General features: G+C 30.8%; 1 protein-coding gene and 1 pseudogene across 1 annotated transcript; both read left to right on the forward strand.

Moving 5' to 3' along the window:
* Nucleotides 1–294: 294 nt before the first annotated feature.
* LOC112081513 lies at nucleotides 295–1,524 on the forward strand (annotated as a pseudogene).
* On the forward strand, nucleotides 1,521–12,825 carry LOC112081514. Its single transcript, XM_024148271.1, has 3 exons — nucleotides 1,521–3,063; nucleotides 12,223–12,401; nucleotides 12,640–12,825. The coding sequence occupies exons 1-3, from the start codon at nucleotides 1,521–1,523 to the stop codon at nucleotides 12,823–12,825; spliced, it is 1,908 nt and encodes a 635-aa protein (XP_024004039.1).
* The last annotated feature ends 11,412 nt before the right edge of the window (nucleotides 12,826–24,237 follow it).

Below are 24,237 nucleotides of genomic sequence, written 5' to 3' on the forward strand. Positions count from 1 at the left end.
ATTTTCATTTATAACTGCTAATTTATTCATAGGTTACAATTTTACAGTTGTGTCATTTTGTTTTACTTTATGAATTATACAATTTCGTATATAACCACTGATTCTTAACGAAATATTTTTCTTTATACTTATGTCTTTTCAAGTTTGTATATATTTTGTTTCAATCTTCATTATCTATTTTTTGAACTTTATTTAATAATACTTTCTACTTTGCGAAACAACCTCTTATATATCAATTTATTGGATGATAAACTTCAAATTAACTTAAAATTCCTTAGTCACACTTTGGTAAAAATGGCGATTTATAAGGCGATTTTATGGCGATTATTACGACAGTTTCTTGAACAGTTTTATCCCTTGTTCACTTCTCTGGTGACAGTTTGTAATCCACTTTTCGGCAAGACAGGAGATCATGTCCCTGTTCCTTGTTAGCGAGCAGTTATTCCCACTAATGAAACCACATTTCATAGTGATGCCCATCTCCCATCAAACTCGGTGAAGAAGCGTATATATAATCCTCAGCGATGGTTACCATCTCCACATCTTTGCTTGCAAATCCCTGCAAACTCCTTCTTTCCACTTCGTTTCTATTTCACACTACTCAAAATGGGAGATAATTTGAGAAGAGCGGTTCAAGAACTTAATCTCGATGCATAAGATGCACCATTTGTCCTTCCGGTTGATATGGTGAATCAAGCAGACAATGAGAACCGATTTGTGATCATGGGCCGCCCCACCATTCCACGCAGACAAAACCTCCATTCGATTGTTGAAAATATGCCTCGAATTTGGGGGCTAGAAGGGTTGATATTTGGAAGAATTGCTGACAACCACAGAGTCCAGTTCATCTTTCCGACAGAGGAAACTTTGGAGAGTGTACTCAGACGTGGTCCATGGGCGTTTGCAGATCGAATATTGGTGCTGCAAAGATGGGCGCCACTGATGGACTTTGCCTTGCTGGATTTCATCCCTTTTTGGATCCAGATTCGAGGGATACCTCTGCAATTTGTGAACCAAGACGTCATTGCTCATATCGGCAGAGCTTTTGGCATGTTGATGGAAGTCGATTACAATGCGGAGGCCATTTCAAGACGTAAGTAGGCCCGGGTTAGAGTCAACTGGGACATCACTCAACCTCTAAGATTCCAACGCCACTTTCAATTCACGCCTGGAGTTAACACGCTTCTGAGGTTTCGTTATGAGAGACTCCGAGGTTTTTGCGAGGTTTGTGGAATTCTCACACATGATTCTAGGTCTTGTCTGGTTCAAAATGGAGGAGTTATCCATCTATCTGATGATGAGGAGGGGGACGATGGACCTGAAGATGAGAGACGCCCAAACCAAGGTGTACAAATCAAGGTGGATTACCTTCACCGCAAGAGAAAGCTAGATGCAGAGGAAACAGAAGCGAATAAGAGAGCAATGGGAATTGGTGGAGGAGATTGCAGTGGAGGAAGCTCATCTTCTTCCGCTAAACAGGCCGTTGGAGGCGCGGTGGGCCCTGAACCACCAAAGCCCCCATGAGGACACTCCATTGGAACTGTCGAGGGTTAGGTTCAGACTCGACGGTTCGACGTCTAAAGGAGATAAACAGGACTTATCTCCCGGACATCATCTACCTTTCAGAGACAAAGCAGCATGACGATTATATTAGAGATGTTGGCGGCCAGTTAGGCTTTGTTAAGAATGTAATCGTTTCACCAGTAGGACTTAGTGGAAGATTAGTTATTTTCTGGAAGAATGAAGTAGAAGTATCTGTTTTTTATCAATCCCCTAACCTTGTAGACTGTTCAGTCAAGTGCAATGGAATCAGCTTTATCTGTTCATTTGTTTACGGGCATCCTGAAACTAGTCAAAGAAACCATTTATGGGAGATATTAGAAAGAATTGGGACAAACAGACGAGGGCAACCATGGTTTATTCTAGGTGATTTCAATGAGTTTTTTGGAAACCATGAGAAGAAAGGGGGTCCTGTTTGTTCAGATGCATCCTTCAGAGACTTTCGAAGAATGGCAATGAGCTGTGAATTTACGGAGTTAAAGGTTGCGGGTGACAAGTTCTCTTGGGCTGGTCAAAGAGGACAACACTATGTTACTTGTTGTTTAGATAAATCAATGGCAACAAGTGAATGGCACAATATTTTCCCTGCATCTGCAACAGAATACTTGGAGTTCACTGAGTCTGATCATCAACCTCTCATAACTTTTATGTCTAAGGATCAAGAGATCAGGAGAGGAAGATTCACTTTTGATGGTCGTTGCTATGATAAAGATGGTTTTCAGGACTCAGTTTTACAAGAAAAGAATCTGACACAGACAAGGACAAATACAAACACAAGTATGGTTGAAAGAATACACAACTGCAGGAAGTACATCTCAAAGTGGAAAAAGACCAAACGCCTAAACGCTGCAGAGAAAATAGCTACCATTCGTCATAAACTGGATCGAGGAATTGCATCTGGCTCCTTATCCAACGATGAAAGAAGATCCCTTAGTAATGCACTCAACAAAGCGTACATTGAAGAGGAGCTATTCTGGAAACAAAAAAGCAGGATCTCTTGGTTACAATCCGGTGACCGGAACACTAAATATTTTCACTCTGACACTAAAGCAAAGCGAAGTCGTAATAGACTAAATTCTATTATGAATGAAGAAGGGGTGATCAAGAGAGGATCTGCGGAGGTTCAAGAAGTAGATATCCAGTATTTTCAAAATCTATATACTTCAACTCCAGTGGCACAGGGATTATATGAGGAGGCTTTCCGAGATTTTCACCAAACAGTAACCCCTGAAACAAAAGAAGACTTAACGAGATCTGTTACCCTTGAGGAAATTCAGAAAGCGGTATTTGATATTGGTCCACATCGGGAACCAGGCCCTAATGGTCTCTCTGGAGATTTCTATGAGAAGTTCTGGTCTGAAATCAACCCTGCAATACTTTCTGAAGTTCAAGCTTTTTTCAAATCTGGTCAGTTGGAGCAAAGCCACAACCATACCAACATTTGCTTGATACCAAAAGTGACGCCTCCTATAACAATGAAAGACTTCAGACCTATAGCCCTGTGTAACGTTTCATACAAAATCATTTCTAAGATTTTGGTGAATCGACTCAAACCCTATCTCTCAAGTCTAATAACAGAAAACCAAGCTGCATTTATTCCTGGAAGAATGATCACTGACAACATCATCATTGCTCATGAGATCCTGCACATTTTAAAAGTAAGGAAAAGGCAAGCTCAATCATATATGGTGATCAAAACAGATATCACCAAAGCCTATGATTGTCTTGAATGGAGATTCTTGGAGGAAACTATGAAAAGAATGGGCTTTACAGACAAATGGATTCAATGGATCATGACATGCGTTTCTACAGTCAGATTTTCTATTCTCATCAAGGACAACCTTGTGGGCTTATATCACCAAAGAGAGGTCTGCGTCAAGGGGATCCATTATCCCCATAGCTGTTCATTTTGTGTGCTGAAGTTCTGTCACACCTAATGAATAGAGCAATGGCTGAAAGACAAATTCAGGGAATCAAGATTAGCAACAGAAGTCCGATGATCAATCATCTTCTTTTTGCAGATGATTCCCTCTTTTTTACTTTGGCGAATGTCAAATCTTGCAGAGGTATCAAACGAACACTTGCAACCTATGAAGCTATCTCAGGACAAGCTGTTAACTTATCTGCGATCACTTTTGGAAGAAAGGTTAAAGATACTACAAGGACAGTGATGAGGAACATCCTAAATATCCACAATGATGGTGGAAATGAGAAGTATCTTGGGTTGCCGGAGCAAATTTGGCTCTAAGAAGAGTGAAATTTTTCAGTATATTATTGATAAAGTGCAAGACCGTACACAAGGTTGGAGTAAGGGCTTCCTTTCACACGGGGGAAAGGAAATACTATTCAAATCAGTGGCTTTAGCTATGCCTATCTTCTCCATGAATGTCTTCAAACTTCCAAAAATTATCTGTGAGGAGATCAGTGCAATACTGGCCAAATATTGGTGGAGTTCTGGTAACAATAAGAAAGGGATGCATTGGTACGCCTGGAAAAGATTAAGTTTACCCGAAAGAGAAAGGAGGTTTGGGATTTTGAGACCTTGAAAACTTCAATACCGCTTTGCTTGCAAAACAGGTTTAGAGATTTCTGCAAAATCCAAACTGTTTAGCAGCAAGAGTCCTTCAGGGAAGATACTTCCATGATAGTCATCTTCTTAATGCCACAAGAAAACGCAAAGACTTTTATGTTTGGAAGTCTCTGTTACACGGCAAGGATCTATTGAAGAAGGGGATGAGATTTATCATTGGGGATGGATCCTTTATAAATGTTTGGGAAGATCAGTGGTTACCAACTCATCCACCACGGTCACCAAGACCACGAGACCAAAAAGATGATTCTATCACCATGACCCAACTGATCGATAATAGAAGAAGAAGATGGGATGAAGATGTTGTACGAGATATCTTTCAGGCTGAAAATGCTGAGAGCATTTTATCTCTTAAGATAAGTCAAACAACAGGCAGAGATCTTCTCGGATATCACTATACAGACGATGGTATCTACACCCAGAAATCTGGATACTGGCTCAGTACTCACCTCCCAGATAATGCCCTGTCAAGAGCTCCTCCCGGGGACTTAAATGTCAAGAGCACAGTTTGGAAACTTCATATAGCGCCTAAACTCAAACATTTTCTCTGGAGATTACTTTCACAAGCGTTAAGTACTGGAGATACTTTAAAAATAAGACATATCTCTTAGGACTCACGATGTAAAAGATGTTGCAGAGGTGATGAAACTGTAAAGTATCTGTTTTTCGATTGCCCATATGCTCAGGTGGTTTGGAGAGGATCAGGCATTTCAAATTAAACGATCCTGGATCAAACTATGACTCTTGAGGCAAAAATTGAGGTTTGTTTGTCATGCAATACCCGGAGTACTTTGTCACATTTTAAGCATTTGCCTTTGTGGATTCTATGGAGATTATGGAAAAGTCGGAATATGTTGATGTATCAACAACAACATATAACGTGGGGACTGACTCTAAGGCTTGCAAGACAAGATGCAATGGAATGGAATGACTGCGTCGAACCCTCGTGGAAGAACCACAACACTCCACCTCTGATTATGTCTCACTCCAGTCGTCACTCATACTGGAACAAACCTTCACAAGGCTTCATCAAATGCAGTTATGATGTTTCCTTCATCAACAGAAATATTCCAGCTAAGGCAGGATGGATACTCAGAGATAACAGAGGCATTTATCAAGGTTCAGGACGAGCACAAGCCAACAAAGTTTCTAAAGCAATTGAAAGTGAACTTCAAGCATTAATCATCTCAATGCAGCACTGTTGGACTAGAGGTTTCAAAAAGGTCATATTTGAAGGAGATAATCAGTTAGTGACCAATTTGTTAAATGGAAAGAAAATCAACTTTGGGTTACACAATTGGATCCGTGAAGCAAGGCTTTGGCAGCAAAAGTTTGAAGAAGTCCGTCCAATTTTGTTGGAGGGGAAAAAAAGGAATATGGTAGCTGATATCTTAGCAAAGAAAGCAATACCAGAGAATTCTTTGTATAATTATTATTTCTATGTTCCTAGATTTATCTCGCACATGTTACACCAAGACTTTGTAAAAGTTTCTTAGTCAATATAATTCAGTCGTTAAAAAAAAAACTTAAAATTCCTTATTAAAACATTGGATGAAAAACTATGAATGAACCATTGAACCATTGTATTTTTCTAATTATTATTTTTAAGTAATTGTACATTTTCATGTATAATTACTAATTTATATAAAGTTCATCATTCTACGGTTGTGTATTTTCATTTTATTTTATTAATTGTACTATTTCATATAAAACCACTGACTATCAAAGGTTGTTTCTTTTAATACTTATGTCTTTTGAAGATTATGTATATTTAATTTCATTCTTTATTATCTTTTTATTGAAATTTTTTATAATACTCTCTTACTTTGAAAAACAACATCTTATATATCATTTAGCTGTTGATAATCTTCAAATCAACTTAAAATTCTTGAATCAAAACATTGTTCATTTGCAAGCAATTGTTACAGAAATAATGTTACAAGAAAAAAAATTTAGTAGATGGTTAGCTATGAATAAAAAAAAAATTCAAAATGAAAGGTGAAAGATCTGCTCATTTCCCAAGAAAATATTTTTGGAATAAAAGCCAAAAAATTATAATTCTCTTGGCAATCATTTTACTAATCTTAAAAGGCAACATAATTTTTTTTTCCTATGGTTTTTTTAGTTCCATTTCAATTTTTTTTTTTAAAAAATCTATTCAGTCATGAATAAAGAAGACCTTGAATTGGAGGGTTTCACATCCTCTCAACATCCAGAAAAATATTTTAGGAAGAAAATTCAAAAAAATCGGACTAAACGGAAAATTTTTAATTCTTTTGACAAGTTTATAACTAATTTTAGAAGGCAATATAATCTTTTTCCCTATGAGCTTATTAGTTATATTTTAAAATCTGATTTTTAATTTATTATTAAATATGCAAGTGTAGCACTACATACATTTGGTTATACTATAATAATTATATAATTTATTTGACACGTGAATGATATACCAAACTACAATGGGGATTAAAGATGCATTTTCTAAAGTAGATAATGCAACTAATATATTTGGATGTGAAGTGAAAAAGGAAGATAAAGAAGAAGCTAATTTATGTGAAAGTGATAAAGATTTTAGTCTTGAAAATAACAAAATAAAAAATAAAAAAATATATATCAAGACAAAAGAAAAGGGTAGGAGGAACATAAAAAAAAACCTAAATCTGTGAAGAAAATGACGATATGAAAAACTATAAATGAACCATTTTATCTTTGTTTTTATTATTATTTTAATTAATATTATATTTTTAGTATAACAGTTATTAATATGAAAGGTTATCATTATTATAAAGTTGTGTATTTTGTTTATTTGTTTTCTTAAATTATAAATTTCTGTGAAAAATTATAAATAAACCGTTATGTCCTTCCTTTTAAATATTTTTTAAAATATATTTTAATGAATATAACTGTTTGCTATTTTGTGGTTATGTCTTTTGGTTTTTTTTTTTTGAAAATAACAAAATCAAAAAAAAATATATATATATATCAAGACAAAAGAAAAGGCTAGGAAGAACATAAAAAAAAGCCTAAATCTGTAAATAAACTGACGATATGAAAAACTATAAATGAATCATTTTATCTTTGTTTTTATTATTATTTTAATTAATATTTGTTTTTTTAGTATAACAGTTATTAATATGAAAGGTTATCATTATTATAAAGTTGTGTCTTTTTATTTATTTATTTTTTTTAAATTATAATTTTTATGAAAAACTAAGAATAAATCGTTATGTCCTTTCATTAATTTTTTTTTAAAATATATTTTAATGAATATAACTGCTTGCTATTTTATGGTTATGTCTTTTGTTTTTTTTGGGTATATGTGTTGTTTATTTAGTGAATATATGATTACATTTTAATAGAAAATGAATGTGGAATATTTAAGTGCTAATTTTTTTGGTGAGTCATTACAACTATTGAGTTTATGGTTATTTTCCTAATTGTAATTTTAGAGATTATGATCATTTTATCAACCATTGCAACTATTGAGTTTATAGTTATTTACTAAACATTGCAACTCTTGTAATTAAGGTTAATTTGCTCTCCATTCCACCTCTTGAGTTGATAATAACTAAACCATTGCAACTGTTCAAAAATTTAACATTTTATTTTTCAATATTGGAGCAATACATCTTTTCAAAATAAAGACACAATTATTAATTGAAGAGGCATAATTTTTCATTAAGAAAATACAACTTTCTACCAAATTATATATATATATATATATATATATATATATATATATATATAAGACACAGTTTTTTTTCTATTTTTATTTAGAGATGGGTAAACATTATATTTATAAAACATACAATTAATCTGTTAAATGCCATAAAGATGAAGTTCTGCTACAATTACAATTTTTTCTAACACCATTGGCATAAGATCTACCAGTTCACTATTGTTAAAAAGGTATTATTTATTCAATAGTGTGATCAAAATTAATTATTATGTATTTTCTTTTTAATTTTTAAAAAATTACTCATATAGTAGGAAATAATAACAATATGAAAAACTATGAATGCACTGAACCATTGTGTCTTTCTATTTGTTATTATTTTTTTAATTAATTATACTTTTTCATGTATAACTACTAATTTATTCAAAAGTTACAATTTTATGGTTGTCTCTTTACATTTTATCTTACTAATTGTATCATTTCGTACATAACTGCTGATTATCAGCAGTTGTTTCTTTTAATACTTATGTCTTTTCAAGATTGTATTTATTAATATATGAATATGTTTTATTTAGTGAATCTATAATTATATTTTATGGTTACTTTATCAACCATTTCAACTCTTGAGTTTCTAGTTATTTACTAAACATTACAACTACTGAAATTAAAGTTAATTTACCAACCATTACACATCTTTAGTTGATAATTATTAAACCATTGCAACTGTTCAAAATTTAAACAATTTATTTTTAAATATTGAAGCATTGCATCTTTTCAGAATAAAGACACAATTACTTATTGAAGAGGCACAAATTTTCATTAAGAAGATACAACTTTCTACCAAATATATATATATATATATATAACAATAAGACATAGTTTTTGTTTTAATTTTCATTTAGAAATGGGTAAACATTCTATCTATCAAGCATACAATTCACCTGTTAAACGCCATAAAAATGAAGTATCTGCTACAGTTACAAATTTTTCTAACACTATTAGCATAAGATTTACGAGTTCACTATTGTTAAACGAAGAAGATATTATTCATTCAATAATATGATCAAAATTAGTTATTATGTATTGACTTAAAAAAAAAAAACTACTCATGTATGATGTTTTTAAAACTTGGCTGATAATATTTGAATTGTTATTGTTTCATCCTCCATTTAAGGGTGTAAAAGTTTAATATGAAATTGATGTAATATATTTTTAAAAATATTTTGCTTGCAGAAAAGTTTCAAAAATCAATGAATACTGCAAATTCTAACAACAATCTTCAATTACAATACATCACTTAAATTATATATTTTTTCAAAAAATACTTTTGGAATGTTAATTGAAATATAATAATTAAAAATTTTTTTTTGAATAGATGGTGATTTTCAACCAACATCAAACAATAGCATTATCCAAAAAAAAAATTGGAATAGTGAGTATTTCTATTGCTAGTCATAATAACATAACTGTTTTTTAATATATTAGAACTAATAATGTTAAAAATATAAAGGAAAAGAAGGAAGACCACGAAAAATGAACCAAATAATAACTTAATGCAATGTCCTGATTGTAATGCTTGGGTTTGGTCATTAGAAAGTACTGAAACAGATGTAGGTATTAAACAACCATTGTTCTCAATTTTTTGCAAACAAGGTCGTGTTTTACTCCCTACTGCTCGTGATCCTCCACCATTATTAGTTAATCTTTTAAGTGAGCCTTTGTTTCTCCAATATATAAGAGCATATATTTCTATCATAGCTTTTACTTCTATGGGTGTAGAAATTGATTATTTTTTTTCAAAATACATATGGAATGTATTGTTTCAAGGTCCATGGTGAAAATTATTATCTTATTGGATCTTTGTTATCAAAGTTCTCTCAAATGTATATTTTTGATACTGCTAATGAGTTAAAAAATCGTCTAACTTCACTGAATGGGGATGATAGTGATGAGCTAGATGAGAATATTGTTTCACAGTTGATAGATATGGTTGATGAATTCATGTTCAAGCAAAGGTATTTCGAAAAGCAAGAGATAGATCTAAGAATACTGGACATGATAATTTTCGTATTCATTTAGTTGGTTATGATAAAAAAAAAGACAGTATGAATAAATCATTGAACCATTGTGTTTTTCTATTTATTATTTTTTTAAATTATTTGTACATTTTCATGTATAACTGCTAATTTATTCAAAGGCTACAGTTCTATGGTTATGTCTTTTTGTTTTATTTTATTAGTTGTAACATATCCGCTGATTATCAACGATTGCTTCTCTTAATACTTATGTATTTTCAAGATTGTATATATTTTGCTTTATTCTTTAGTATTTATTCTATTGAACTATTTTTTTTTAAAATGCTCTCTTACTTTGAAAAGCAACACCTTATATATCAATTTATTGTGAATAAACTTCAAATTAACTTAAAATTCCTTGATAAAAATATTGTTCATTTGCAAGAAATAGTACTATTAGTAATAACAATATGAAACACTATGAATGAATCATTGAACCATTGTGTCTTTCTATTTATTATTTGTTTTAATTAATTGTACTTTTTCATGTATAACTGCTATTTTATTCAAATGTTACAATTCTACGGTTGTATCTTTTTGTTTTATTTTATTAATTGTGTCATTTGTACATAACCGCTGATTATCAACAGTTGCTTTTCTTAATACTTATTTCTTTTCAAGATTGTAATATATTTTGTTCATTGTTCATTATTTCTTTTATTGAACTTTTTTTCTTATAATGCTCTTTTACTTTGAAAAACAACACCTTATATATCAATTTATTGTCGATAAACTTCAAATTAACTTAAAAATTTTTAATAAAAAAATTGTTCATTTGCAAGCAATTGTTACAGAAATGATGTTACAAGAAAGATTTTTTAGTAGATGGTTAGCCATGAGTAAAGAAAAACTTAAAATAAAAGGTGAAAGATTTTTAGAACAACAGCCAAAAAGTTTGGACTAGACAAAAAATGGTAATTCTCTTGGCAATCATATCACTAATCTTAAAAAGCAATATTCTCTTTTGTCTTATGAGTTTTTTAGTTATATATATTTTTTAATTTTATTCAGCCATGAATAAAGAAGAACTTGAATTGGAGGATCTACCATTCACTCATTATCCAGAAAATATGAGACAATTGTATAATTTATTTGACATATGAAACATGATATACCAAACTATAATGAGGATTAAAGATGCACTTTTTAAAGTAGATAATACAACTAATAGATATGATGTGAAATGAAAAAGAAGACAATGAAGAAGCCAATTTATGTGAAAGTTATGAAGATTTAAGTTTTAAAATAAAAAAAATGAAAAATCCCAAAAAAAGTTTCAAAACAAAAGAGAAGGCTAGGAAAAACAAAAAAAACCTTGATCTCTGAAGAAAATAACAATATAAAAAACTATGAATCAACCATTGTGTCTTTCTATTCATATTATTTTTTTATTAATAGTACATTTTCATGTATAACAATTATTTTTTACGAAATTTATTATTATAATTTTGTGTTTTTTCGTTTAATTTTTTTATATTATAAATTTCCGTGAAAAAACTATGAATGAACAGTTGTGTATTTCCATTAAATATTTTATAAATTGTATATTTTCGTGTGTAACTGCTAATTTTATGAAAGGTTGGTATTGTATGGTTGTGTTTTTTTTGTTTGTTATTAGTATATGTGTTGTTTATTTAGTGAATCTATGATTACATTTTAATGGGAAATGAATGTTAGAGATTTAAGTGTTACCGTTTTTTAGTGAACCATTGCAACTATTGAGTTTATGTTATTTCTCTAAACATTACAATTCTAGAGATTATATTATTTTACAGTCATTGCAAATCTTAAGTTTATGATTATTTAAGGGTTTAATGCAAAAAAAACCCAGCACCTTAATTTTTTTTGCAAAAAAACCCATGAGCTCACAAAAATGCAAGTCAAACCACTCACCTACGAAGTCACCCGTTAAACGGCCCATCCGTTAAGTCATCGTTATATCGCTTACGGGAATCAAAACAAAGCGTTCTGAATTACGGAAAGATCATGTTGTTTTTACGACCAACATTATAGACATGTGCTTTAAATGAAAGGGAACATGTTAAAAGGCATTATGTCTCATATGTGGGAGCATTCGATTTGGGGAAAAAATCGAAATTAGGGTTCTAGTTCTTTGCGGCGGTATAAGCGAAGTGGAAGTTTCAAAGAAGAAGATCGAAGCTTTTTCCTGAACTAGCAGATACGGTGAGCTTGTGCATGATTCTATACTCATCGCTGGTTTCTGGGTTGGTTATATTAGAGTATTAGTTTGAGAATCTGGTTTTAAAAATTCTGGATATCTGGGTTTTCTGAAAATTTTGAGTCAACTCATTTGTTAACAGGGAAGATGACATTCAATCATAGCAGCGATTCATCCAGGTCAAGCATTAGCTCTAGGGGTCGTCGCTATGGTCTTCACGGCATTCCCACAAAGGGCTTTTGCGGTGGTTCTACAGTTCTTGTTACCTCTCACACAATCACAAATCCGGGGAGGCGCTTCTATACATGTTCTAACAACTCTGTGAGTTCCTTTATTCACGAGCAAGAAGTGAGTGGTGAAAATTTATTTCCAGAATTTTTTTTGCTAATTGAGTGATGAAGTTTGGATGTTAGTATACTCTGATGAAAATCGAAATCTTGTTAGGATGTTGTGATGAAAATCGAATGCTTGTTAGGATGATGTGATGAAAATTCAATTCCAAATAATTTGAAAAGTGAGTGATGAAGTTAGTATGTTGAATCAGCGATTTTTTTTTAAGGATGGAGGAGTTCATGTGTGGAAGTGGTGGGATGAAGCACTCACTGAGGAGCTGATGGAAGTGAAGGGAGATTTGAAGACTCTTGAGGCTAGGATTCGCTATGGACATTACCACTCTGAGTGTTCTAAACTTGGAGAAGATGAATTGAAGATGGTGAAGGAGTTGCTTGATGTGAAGAAAAAGTAAGCAAAAGAGGTGAAGATGGTTGTGGCCGTCGTTGTTACCATCGTTGTTGTTGGTGTGCTTGTTAGCTTGGTGAAGTAAGCTTGGTGAAGTAAGCTTGTGTTCCTTTTTGTTGCATTATCGGTTGAACCCTTCATTTTCCATAAAACATTAAAGGGTATTATGTAAGAATATCTAGTTATGTGTTGTAAGCTAATTTCAATTGATGTAAGACAATCTACTTTTGTGTTGTTATGTAAGACTATCTAATCCTTTGTTAAGACTATCTACTTTTGTGTTTTATATTTCAGAATCTGTCTTTTATTGTATTTGGTAAGGTGTATCTTATGTGTTGAATTCTAAAAGAATCAGATGCTGCATAAGAACCACCATTAAAATGACTTATAACAAAGTCATAACACAATCATAACAATCACCATTAAAAAGACTCATAACAGTCATAACAACCAAAGTCTCAACAAAGACTCATAACCAGTTTTTTCCTTGTTCAAAACACATCATAATACGTAGTTTTTTTAAAAACATAACAAAAGAAAAACATCACGGTTGTGAGGAGCCACGGCCACTACCACCACGACAAGCAACTGCCATCTTCTTTGCTTCTCTAGCTCGGTAGAGGCTGCTTGGAAGGACTGTGTTGTTGCTTGTATCTCTCATAGACCTCCCAAGATGAATGTAATCATCTCCTGTCTCTGGACTTGTGAAGATACCATACCCTTCCTGCAAAACAAAAAAAAAGTTGTGTAAAGAAACCATAAGATGTATGTGTATAAGTAAACCAAAATAACCAACCAAAATTCAAATTACTCTTGGAGGCTGCATTGATCTTGTAACTCTGTTTGTTGGTTGAGAATGCATATCTGCCTGACCTTCAGCAGATGGATTATTGCGTGGTCTGCCACGCTTCCTTCGTGGAAGTGCAGAGGAGAGGCTCGGAAGATCTTCCTGATCTTCCTCAGGCTGAGAAGAAGCTCCAGCTCCACTATTGAACCAAGCTCCCCAACCTCCACCAACCTGAGAAGTACCAGCTCCATCATTACTCTGAGGCACCCAATTTCTATTCGGTCCAGGCACAGAATTGCAGTTTGGTGCAGGCTGAGAAGAAGATTCAGCTCGGACATCACTTGGAGGCAACAAATATCTGCTTTCAGGTGGCTATGAAGAAGATTCACTTATAGGTCTAGTACGGGGCCTTCCCGGTGGCCTCTTCGGAGGTTTCAGTGCTGGATCATTCTTGCACTTGAGAATGTTATGACCTTCTTGACCACATTTGCTGCAGTGCTACACAAAGTAAAAACCAAAAGAATGCTAAGTTTAACACGATTGCTAAAAAAAACCAAAAAATTGCTAAGTTTAACATGATTGCTTTGGGTTGTTTTTTGGCCTCACCCTTCTCTTTCTTTCTCTGTGTACCAGGAGGCCGACCAGGAGGTCTCTTGTATGGTGGAGGTTTAACCCGAACAGTGGTAGTTATCTCCCACATGTTCATACCATTCACAAGATTCAAAGCAGAAGCATAACATTTTCTAAGCTTTTCAACTGTAAACCAGTGACTAATAAGAGTCTTTGGGTCTTGATCAGCATTTCTCTCTAGTCTAAGTCCAGAAGCAATATGGCAGCAAGGAATTCCACTAATGAGATAAAGCCTACATGTGCAGCTTGTTTCATTCCTCAGATGCACCACATACCTGTCGTTGAAATAGCCCACTTCATATTTTCCAAGTCCACAAGGTAATGGCCTACAGTGCTTCGCCAATTCGATCTGCTGATCAAGTAAGGCCACAACTTTAGGAGTGTAATCTCCTCTGGTTTTAGAAGCTTCGAGCCTCTTCTTATCATTACACACCATCACTCTCCGTCTGATTTCTTCTAGCATTTCGACCACCGGTTTTGTTCGTGCAATTCTGATAGCTGCATTGAACGACTCTCCTAAGTTGTTCTCGACTGCATCACACTTTGAATACTCAGAGAAAAAAGCCCTGCATCAACATCAACAAACAAAAGACTTTAAGCTAACGGCAAAAAAATTACACCATCTATGGTAAAACTAGAATATTACCTTGACCAGAGACAGAAGACATTAGTCTTCAATGCAGCATGTGCATCAGAGTCATACTCCTTCAATTCTTTCATTTTCCTATCAAACTCTTGTGGATAATACGAATCAGCTGCAGCCCAAAATAAATCTTCTAGCTCTGCTCCCGAGTGTTTCTTCTTCCAATTAGCATGAACATGCCTTGCACATGACCTGTGCTCAGCATATGGCAAGACGATTTAGACTACAGCAATTAATCCTTTCTGATGGTCACTTGCCAACGTGTAGCCATTACCTGATGACAAGCCCAAATCATCTTTCAAATGTTCAAAGAACCACAACCAATTCGGTGTGTTCTCAACTTCTACAATACTCCAAGCTATTGGATACATCTGATCATTCGGATCTCGGCCACACGCCACTAAAAGTACCCCTGTCATTCTCCATTTCAGATGAGTCCCAGCGAGGTGAATAATAGGCCTACAAGCTAACTTCCAACCTTCTGCCAGACCAGCAAAACATACATAAAATCTGTAGAACCTGGTCTCCCTGACATCACATTCCACTTTAGATCCAGGTTTTGCTCGTTTCAGCTCATGCACATAGTCAAAAAGTCTTCCAAATTGCTCGGCTTGCTCATTATCAAACGTTTGCAGACATCTAAGCCTAGACCTCTCACAGATTGTCCAAGGGACATTAATGTTACGAGCCAATAGTTTCATTTGCAACTGATTTGCTGAAAAATCCGGATTCAGTCTGAATTCTTCAATGAACAACTCAGATATTCTAGCATTATTGAGGAGACTTACTTTACCCTGCCAAGTGCAGTTATGTTCTTCCTGCAAAGTCCTCACAACCACCCTAGTAGAGCTGCTGTTTATTGATGCATATATCCTCCAAGGACATTTTCTGTCACAACACACTGCTGTTAGTGACTGTGGTACTTAATATCCTTCCTATGCTTCACTGCATATTTAGTGACTGCTTTCTTGAAGCTCTCCACCGTCCGGTATTCTTGACCCAACTCAAACCTACGGTACTTAGTTTCATCTATCTCAAATTTTCCATTTTCTTCACTATCACTGCTGCTGTACTTATCAAGCTCTTCATTCCCATTTTCGACTTGATCATCAGAGTCAGATTGTGAACCATCAGAAGCATTGTCTTCATTAAACCCTAGGCCTTCGTCATCAGACTGATGAATTTGCAACACCTAATCGCCGACCAATATAAGGGTCATCTTCTCGAACAACATAAAGGGTTAAAGCCCCTGTCCCAACACCGTAGTGAACAGCCCTAGCAAGCAACTCATCATCTTCAATGTCTTGTTTTTTGTCTGGCTGATCAGGCGGATACCAAGATATCATCCTCATGTTGTCCTCATACCCGATGTAATCTGTCAATAGAATCACAATCTTCTTCACTGTAACATCTTTACTATTGTGTCTACCCGCAAAATGAGACTCCCCACCAAGATAATAGTCATCCGGTGACCAGTACCCTCCAGCCATTAAATACAGATCGAAACTATAACAACGACAAAAAAACTATGACTATCGATTCCAATAACAGATGAAAAATGATACAGAGAAAGAGTTACAGAGCATTACCTCATTTTACAATCTCGATTTCTACCTCACAAGTAAGATCCTCAACTCTGTAGCCTCAAATTTTAGATTCTTCAAAATCGCCGCAAAATCTCTTCGATTCGAATCCGCGAAGTCGTTGGCACTAACCTAGACCCCACGATTTTGGAGAATTCGACTAAACCCTAACTCATCATCGATTTCCCCCAAATCGATTACCCCCAAATCGAATTCCCCCAAATCAATTTTCCCCAAATCGATTTTCCACAAACCCTAATTTCTAATTTCCCCCTTTCTCTCAAAATATCGACTAAGTGTTTGAAGTTATGTGTAAGGCAAATTTCATGCCGTTTTTTTAAGAAAAAAACAACAACAACTCGAAATAACACACTGTTTTCGCAAATAAAAAACTCTGCATTTAACCTTCCGTCCATTTTTTTAACAGACTTTCATTACGCCACGTCATCAATATGGGCCTGGGCCGTTTAGCGGGTGACTTCGTAGGTGAGTGGTTTGACTTGCATTTTTGTGAGCTCATGGGTTTTTTTGCAAAAAAAAATAAGGTGTTGGGTTTTTTTGCATTAAACCCATTATTTAATAAACATTGCTACTATTGAGTTTAAGGTTATTTTACCAACCATTGCACATATTGAGTTAATGATTATTAAATCATTGCAACTGTTGGAATTATATTTCTTCTAAACTATTGCAACTATTCATTTGTACACTTTAGAATTCTATAAAATAAAATTTATGAGTAGACCATTTTGTCTTTCTGTTTTTTTTTCTAGTTTTAATTAATTATATATTTTTGTATATAACTGCTAATTTATTCAATGGTTACAATTCTACAGTTGTGTCTTTTTGTTTTATTTTATTAGTTGTACCATGTTTTACATAACCGACGATTATTAAAGGTTACTTCTCTTAATTTTATGTCTTTTGGAGATTGTATATATTTTGTTCTATTCTTCATTATTTTTTTTATTTGAAATTTTTTTCATAATGCTCTCTAATTTTGAAAAACAACACCTTATACATTAATTTTTTGTTGAAAATTTTCAAATTAACTTAGAATTCTTTGAGAAAAAACATTGTTCATCCGCAAGCAATTGTAACCGAAATGGTGTTAGAAATTTTCTTTTAAGTATATGGTTAGTCATGAATAAAGAAAAACTTAAAGTGGAGCGTGAAAGATCTGCTCATTCCCCAAAAAATATTTTTTGGAAAGAAAGCCAAATAATTTGGATTAAAAATGGTAATTCTCTTGGCAATTATATTACTAATCTTAAAATGCAACATAATATTTTTTTTCCTATGAGTTGTTAGTTCTATTTTAAAATTTGCTTTTAAAAAAAAATTATATTCAGACATGAATAAAGAAGAACTTGAATTAGAGGGCCTCACATCCGCTTAATATTTAGAAATATATTTTTGGAACAAAATTAAAAAAAATATCACTAAACTGAAAAATGATAATTTTTTGGCAAGTTTATCATTAATATTAGAAGGCAACATAATCTTTTGTCCCTTGAGTTGATTAGTTATATTTTAAAATCTAATTTTTAAATTTAATTTATCATTAAATATGCAAATGTAGCACTACTTTTGGTTATACTATAATAGTTATATAATTTATTTGACATAAGAAATATTGATATACCAAATTATAATAGGGATTAAAGATGCACATTCTAAAGTGGATAATGTAACAAATAGATTTGGATGTGAAGTGTAAAAAGAAGACACATAAGAAATCAATTTATGTAAAAGTGATGAAGATTGTACTCTTGAAAATAAGAAAATGAAAAATCACAAAAAAGTTTCCAGACAAAAGAAAAGGTTAGGAAGAACCAAAATAAAAATCTAAATCTATGAAGAAAATAACGGTGAAAAACTATGAATGAATTATTTTTCTTTTGTATTTATTATCAATTTTAAATTAATTGTACATTTTGGTGTATAATATGTATTAATATGAAAGGTTATCATTATTATAAAGTTGTGTTTTTTCGTTTATTTTTTTTTAAATTATACTTTTCTGTGAAAAACTACGTATGAACCGTTGTGTTTTACCATTAAATATATTTTTATTTGTATTTTTTTTATAACTGCTAGCTATTGTATGTTTATGTTTTCTGGTTTTTTATTTGTATATGTGTTGTTTATATAGTGAATCTATGCTTACATTTTAATAGGAAATGAATGTTAGAGATTTAAGTATTATGATTATTTTGGTGAACTATTGAAATTATTGAGTTTATGGTTATTTTACTAAACATTGCAATTCTAAATATTATGGTCATTTTATCAACCATTGCAACTGTTGAGTTTATAGGTATGTATTTACTAAACATTGCAACTCTTAAAATTAAAGTTAATTTACCAACCATTGCACTTCTTGAGTTAATGGTTATTAAATCGATGTAACTATTCAAAAATTAAACAATTTATTTATCAATATTGAAGCATTGCTTCTTTTCAAAATAAAAACACAATTACTTATTGAAGAGGAATAACTTTTCGTTAAGAAAATACAACTTTCTACCAAATAATATATATATATATATATAACAAGAAAACAAAATTATTGTTTTTAATTTCATTTAGAGATGGGTAAACATTCTATATATCAAGCATACAATTCACCTGTTAAACGTCATAAAGTTGAAGTATCTGGTATATTTACAAGTTTTTCTAATACTACTGGCATAAGATCTATGAGTTCACTATTGTTAAACAAAGAAGGTATTATTTATTCAATAATATGATCAAAATTAGTTATTATGTATTGACTTTTTCATTTTTTAAAATTACTCATGTAGGATGTTTTTAAAATTTGGCTGATAATGTTGGAATTTTATTGTTTTATCCTCCATTTAAGGATGTAAAAGTTTAATATGATATTGATATAATATATTTTTTAAGTAAATATTTTGCTTGCAGAAAAGAATTAAAAAAAAATAAACACTGGAACTTCAATAAAATTAGAAAGTTTCTCCCAGCAACAATCTTCGATTAACAATACATCACTAAAATTATATATTTAAAAAATTACTTTTGTAATGTTAATTTACACATATTTATTAAAAATTCATTTTTGAATAGATGGTGATTTTCAACGAATATCAAATGATAGCATTATCCCAAAAAAGTTAGAATAATAAGTATATCTATTGCTAGTCATAATATCATAACTGTTTTTTTATATATATATAAGAACAAATAATGTTAAAAATTTTAAGAAAAAGGATGAAGACCACGAAAAAGAAACTAAATAATAACTTAATGCAATATCCCGATTGTAATGCTTAGGTTTAGTCATTAGAAAGTACTGAAACATATGCAGTTAGTAAATAGCCATTGTTCTCAATTTGTTGCAAAGAATATCGTGTTTTACTCCCTACTTCTCGTGAGCCTCCACTGTTATTAATTAAGTTTTTAAGTGAGTCTTTGTTTCTCTGATATATAAGAGCATATAATTATATCCTAGCTTTTACTTTTACTTTCACATAATTAAGAATTTTTAAGCTAATATAATATGTTCAGTGCTATATAATTTTATAAATTCAAGAATTTTTTAAGTTTCTCAAAGATAATGTTAACTTAAGATGTATCAAAACTATTTCTAATGATTTAAAAATCCAAATGTTTTCCAAATTTTTTAAAAGTCATGAAAAATTTGAATTTTTTTCATACAAGATTTTGTACTAGAATTTTATTCTCTTTGTTTGGAGATTTTTACATTTTTTATTATGATAATGTTTTAAAAACTTTTTATTGTAAAAATATATCTATCAACGATTAATTTCTATCGATAAAATTGATCATGTTGGTTATAATTGCTGTTTAACTTTTTCTCAATGTCAATTGTATAATTATTTTTTATATGGATGTATATGTTAAATTATACACTATTATATTAATTATAAACTATAAACTCAAATAAAAAGGTGTGTTAATTGCTTTGTACGATTTCGTTCATCTTTTTTATATTTTTAAAAGTCATATCTATTTATTGTTCATAATAATAGTTATTTTTCAAATTTAGATATTTACATCTAAGTATCATCACATTTTTATTATATGTATGTTTACTTATAAATATTTAAAATAATTAAAAGTTTAATATACTTTATTTTCTCTGTGATTTCGTGGAGACTCAAGACCTAGTAATTATAATATTAGGATATAGATATTCTGGATATCCAAAATGTTGGGTCCTAGTGGATCGGATAACTGATAAAATTTCCAATCATGGATAATTTATCTAGCCTTACTGCAAACTCTATTGATATGACTATGGTTTTCTGTTTGTTGGTGCTTTTTTTGTCAACTCTCTTTTTTGGCGATGAAAGTAGATTATTATTATTTAATTATTTATATAATATGCATATACTTATTTTGAACTGAATATAAAATTCGATTGGTTGAGGTTCTGAGAGTTTAGAATATCATTTGCTCAAACGTTTCATTTCTCAATTCAATATATAGCTAAAAAGGAATCTATAATTCGTTGACTAACAATTTTTTGTTACAGACCATACGTGATAATATACCATACACCTTAATAAGTTCACAATTTGTTAATCGTAATTCGTACACCTATAATAGTTAGTTAATCTCACCGGCCAAGAAATAGTATATTGTTTTCCGTTTTTTACTAATCATTTGCCTGTTGTTGTGACAAAAACCAAAACAAAAAGCATTGAACAGGCTTCTCTTCATAATTAGTTGCGAATTTGCGATGATCTATCAATGAGTAGAATATGAAAATGCTATTACCATATCATCGATTTTGGAGCCGGTTCAGTATTTTAGATATAAATTATATTTTGAGAATTTTAATCTAATTGTAAATTTTTGTTAAGAAATAAAGACTAAAACTTTAGAATATGGATAAATTTTGTTATTCAATATCCAATAATGCAGATTATGGATGAACACTGATCGGATACCCTGAAATTTAATTATATCTACATACATATTCAAACCCGTTTTAAAAATTTCAGATCCTAAACCAAACACCACAGATACTTAAAATATCAAATATTTATCAATTTTTTTTAGTATAAGCAGATCGTCCAATCTGATCTGAATTTTGATAAGTGTTTAGCAATTTTTGTATTTCTAAACAATTTGTGGTAATAGTTTATCAATATGGATCGATATCAATTGAGTCACAAATTATTTAGTAAAACTACATAAAATTATTATAAAGAACAAAATATCCAAATCTACTTGCATCTATCTATTCATTTTAAAATTAGAAGCACTTTTAATGTTTGCTTTCAAACACTCATAAATTTTTAAAAAATTTTGTTTGAAAACAGTTTTTAATTTATTGTAATATTTTTTAAAATATATATCATCATTTATACATAAATTTAATTCTGAAATTAGATATTAATTTAGATAACTAAATATTTCTTTAAATATAGGTTAAATTTAATTTAAAATTTAAACTATTTTTTTAAAAATTAAATTAAATTATAAAAAATAAATATTAATTTCAATTACTTTAGACTTCCTTAAATATGTGTTAGATTTAATTTAAAATTTAAATAATATTTTTAGAATAACACATATAATTAATGAATATGTTAATATATTTTTAAATTTTATTCAATCAGACTAAAATTTCACACATTAATATTATGTTAATATTATTCAATCACAGATAAATATTAATATTATATGGTAATTTGATGAGATAAATTATGTTTTTTTCATAATTATGATCTTATGCGGATTAGGTTATTATCAAAAGATATTAATATAAAATTATTTTAAATTAATAAATATTTATATTATATAATAATAATATGAATGCACGAATTAAAATTATGATTTTATAATTAGGGTTTTTTCGGATTAGTAGAATGAGCAAGTTAGAAATATATTTTTTATAATAATAGTTATTTTTTATTAATAAAATGACCGAATTAGAATTATGTTTTTATGATCGTGGTCATAATAATATTAAACAAAATTAAAAAATAAAATTATATATAAATACAAAATAAATTTTTATAACTTTAGAAAATTATATATATATATATATAAATATAAATTACATAATAAATTTTGATTAAAAAAATTCTTGTGCAGATACACGAAATAAATTTTAGTATTCATTAAAGAACAACAGTATTATCTTGATTCACATATCTGTGAATTTTTACTATTCGAATCTAAATTCACCAGTTCTGGAAATCCAAATTTTGAGAACTAGTAAAACAAAAACACACACTGGATCTCAGATCTCATATAATTGCCCAGCCTTAACATAAAACCTGCTTTAAATACGGTCTGGTCTTTATATAACCAAAATCCGTACGAATATATTTCTGGTTCTTCACAAAGTCAATAAAATAAGTTATTAGGTGACTGACAATGAACGGATAAACTTCTTCTCAGATTCCTTTCATACACTTACATTAACTAAATAAAAAAAAATAGTACACTGACATATGCAAAAACAAAAATGGGATCCCTGAATACCAACCGAATAGCCGCCTATATATGTTTGTATAATTTTTCTGGATGTTTCAATTGTTACTTAAAAAAAAAACAAATTGGATATTTACTCTTAAAATAGGTCCACCCTATAAATTCCATTCCACAAAGTCAATGAATCTTTTTTTTTAACTAAAATAAAACTATTAAAGTATTATATATATTTTAAACAAAATTGACCAAAAAAGAATATATCTTAAACAATTGAAGACTTTTTTTTCTAGAAAATTGCATAGCATGCAGTTTCATACATAGATTCGCAAAGCTATCAGACCAATAACATCGATGAGAAATTCAACTGGTTTTTTTTTTTAATTTATTTTTGGTTTTTGTCAGATTACAAAATTATTTACTCATTTTTGGGAGATTTTATGTTATTTACCGATATATGATAAATGAATGCATCATATATGGATTATTTATACCTATATAAATATTTATTTATCTAAATAATCTCCCCTGTTTTTATTTTTTTTTTGGAATGGAGATTGATGAAGCTATAATTAACAAAAAAATTGTGGGTAAACGAATATTCGTATGTTGTTTACCATTATAAACTCCGTATGCTGTTTTATACCTTAATGAATTCGTTTTTTTTTTTAAGTCATCCATATTATATTAAAAAAAAACGTATAATTCTTGTGTTGTGTATTCAAAAATTTTGTTGGTACAATTCTTTTGTTCAAAATAGCACTTAAAGTACCAATTTAAAACCTTACTATATATTGTTATCGCCGTCTAAAATTGTTCTCACTCTTCATATTATGTATATGAAAAATGTTCTCACTTTTATTGAAACATTGCAAATCTTAATTGTTTAAAAAAAAAACATTGTAAATCTTAAACGTGCATGTTCTTTGGCTCAAGTCTCGTTCCAATGTTCAGGTCACATTTTTTATTTTTCTTTTCTTATTTTTTTTCTTCAGATTTTTCATATTTGGATTGATAATTCGATTGTCGATTTTGTTTTAGAATTCAACTTCCCATTTATCTTCAGCGCATTCTGATGAGTGCTCGTGTCAATTACGTGAGGGAACAATTTTTACCTTTAACAAAACAAATAAAAGTCGCAAGTGCACAGCTAATCAGTTGTAGTATTTAGGGATCGAATCCACATAGATTTGTGTGCCTAGTATTCTTCTACGGTTTTTAACTTTATGTCTAGACTAAATTGGTTTTAAAGGTTGGTTGTTTTTCTTGCGAATTAAACTAAAACAAAAGAAAGCAAATAAATCTATCCTAAAAAGCAAGTAAAGAAAATCGAATGAAATGCAA

This window comes from Eutrema salsugineum, unplaced genomic scaffold, assembly GCF_000478725.1.
Source record: "Eutrema salsugineum unplaced genomic scaffold, Eutsalg1_0 scaffold_10, whole genome shotgun sequence".
NCBI classification, from domain to species: Eukaryota; Viridiplantae; Streptophyta; class Magnoliopsida; order Brassicales; family Brassicaceae; genus Eutrema; species Eutrema salsugineum.

What these genes read in the sequence shown, in the direction of transcription:
- LOC112081514 (XM_024148271.1), top strand. Translation starts at nt 1,521, where the DNA reads ATGAGGACACTCCATTGGAACTGTCGAGGGTTAGGTTCAGACTCGACG. An exon ending in CTTCAGACCTATAGCCCTGT is followed by an intron (nt 3,064 to 12,222) that starts GTAACGTTTCAT and finishes ATTTGTTAACAG; the next exon opens with GGAAGATGACATTCAATCAT. An exon ending in ATACATGTTCTAACAACTCT is followed by an intron (nt 12,402 to 12,639) that starts GTGAGTTCCTTT and finishes TTTTTTTTTAAG; the next exon opens with GATGGAGGAGTTCATGTGTG.